This window comes from Geospiza fortis, unplaced genomic scaffold, assembly GCF_000277835.1.
Source record: "Geospiza fortis unplaced genomic scaffold, GeoFor_1.0 scaffold569, whole genome shotgun sequence".
NCBI lineage: Eukaryota > Metazoa > Chordata > Aves > Passeriformes > Thraupidae > Geospiza > Geospiza fortis.
This window is the reverse complement of record NW_005054621.1, coordinates 27,830-29,521: the sequence shown is the minus strand read 5'-3', so window position 1 is coordinate 29,521 and position 1,692 is coordinate 27,830. Positions and strand designations below refer to the sequence as shown.

The 1,692-nt window shown below is 55.3% G+C and overlaps 1 protein-coding gene across 1 annotated transcript in view; it reads right to left on the bottom strand.

The window, feature by feature from the left end:
• Positions 1 to 452: 452 nt before the first annotated feature.
• HNRNPM (heterogeneous nuclear ribonucleoprotein M) overlaps positions 453 to 1,692 on the bottom strand; it is a 15,250-nt gene continuing 14,010 nt past the window's right edge. Inside the window, exons 14-16 of the mRNA XM_014310989.2 lie at positions 1,518 to 1,690; positions 1,156 to 1,207; positions 453 to 953 (exon numbers count right to left, since the gene is read on the bottom strand). Coding sequence (XP_014166464.1) covers positions 790 to 953; positions 1,156 to 1,207; positions 1,518 to 1,690 — 389 coding nt within the window. The 3' untranslated portion in view covers positions 453 to 789. The remainder of the gene's footprint in view (positions 954 to 1,155; positions 1,208 to 1,517; positions 1,691 to 1,692) is intronic.

Here is a 1,692-nt window from a genome sequence, read left to right as displayed (position 1 = left end):
GCTGACTTCGAACCTCCCCGGCCCCACCGGGACCCCCCACCCCAGTGCCGTTCCACGCCCCACACCGGATCCGTTTGTGTTAAAAGCGTTTCCTGCAGAAAAAGGGGAATTCTCCCCCCTCCCACCTGCAGCAGGTGTTTGCCCCTTACCTGCCTCTGCCCCGGGAAAGAATAAAGAGGTTTTTAACGCCATTTTAAGTTCAAACCTTTCCACTGGCATCAACACGAGCCAGGGGAGATTATTTGTAAAACAACATTGCCACTAGAGAAAAACCTTGAGCTAGGACTGCCCATGGATTAGGTGGGATAGAGGAGAGGGAAGATCCTTCACCCTTGGCCACATCTTAAAGAGATTCTGACAGAAATCAAGAGGAACGCTGGATTTTTTTGACAAAGTGGAGTTTACCTAGCTGAGCTGGCAGGGATTTTAAGCAGAGTAAAGGATGCTGCGACTGAAATACTGAACTGGCATTTATTATCAAAGTCAGACTGTTTACATCTGTCAGGTCAACGAAATGCCACAACTACAAAAAAAGATTGTGCACATGGCAGTTCCAATGCAAAAAACCAGTAAAACGGGGCTCCCTCGGTTAAAAAAAGGACTTAAAATTACTCCAGAAAGCAACCGGGTCGGGCTGAACAGCTTTACATCCAGTCAGAGGAGGAGGAGCGGGGCAGTGGCGCAGGGCAGCGGCGCAGCCCCGCAGTGGTGCGGCCCTGCAGCGGTGCGGTGGTGCAGCCCTGCAGAGGTGCAGCACAGCCCTGCAGCGGCGCAGCCCTGCAGCGGTGCCTAGGCGTTGCGGTCGATCCGCACGTCGATCTCGCGGCCGCGCAGCTGCAGCCCGTTCATCATGCGGCACGCGCGCTCCGCCACCTCGGGCGACTCGAAGCGCACCACGCCGCAGCCCTTGGACTTGCCGTTCTCCATCTTGATGTCAGCGTAGAGCACGTGGCCTGCGGGCACAGCAGGGTCAGGCACTCTGCACCCAGTGCCTGTTCTCCACCCCAAGGACTGCTCCCCATCCTGGCTTTGGCACTCTCCATCCAGTCCCCATTCTCCACCCCAAGGACTGCTCCCCACCCTGGCTCTGGCACTCAGAGCTCTGGGAGGTTTATTCATATTAAAGAATTCCTCAGAGTGAAGAAAATAACTCACCACATTCATTGAATTTATCTTTCAGCATTTTCCACGTAAAATCAAAAGGCAGCTGTGGGAAGAGAGAAAGAAACCATTACTGCGGCTCTGCTGAATGACCTGCAGGCACCCTCCGCTCCCCAAAAACAGAATCTATCCCAGGACAGCCACTGCCATAAAACCATGGATCACGGTCAGCCAGGAGCTCTCCTGGTAAGGAAATGGCTCCAACTGTCCCCAAAGAGTGGCAGCATCCAGTATCAGACATTGTGACTGGAAACCGAGCATGGATGGGATCAACACATCAGTGACAACGGGTGGGAAAGGAGGGGTGTGAAAGGGCAGGGGTGGGAGAAGGGGGCAGCATGAAAAGAAGAAGGGGCACCAATCTCTCTTCTCACAAATATCCAGGCTTTCCGGGCCACCACACCGGGCGCAGGGCCTCCGGCTCCTCCCAGGGACCCTGCAAAATTCCCTGCGAAGTTTCCCCGCTCCATGTCCATGGGCCGCTCGAAGTTGCTGCCCATGGGCAGCCCCATGCGCTCCATTCCCGCCCCC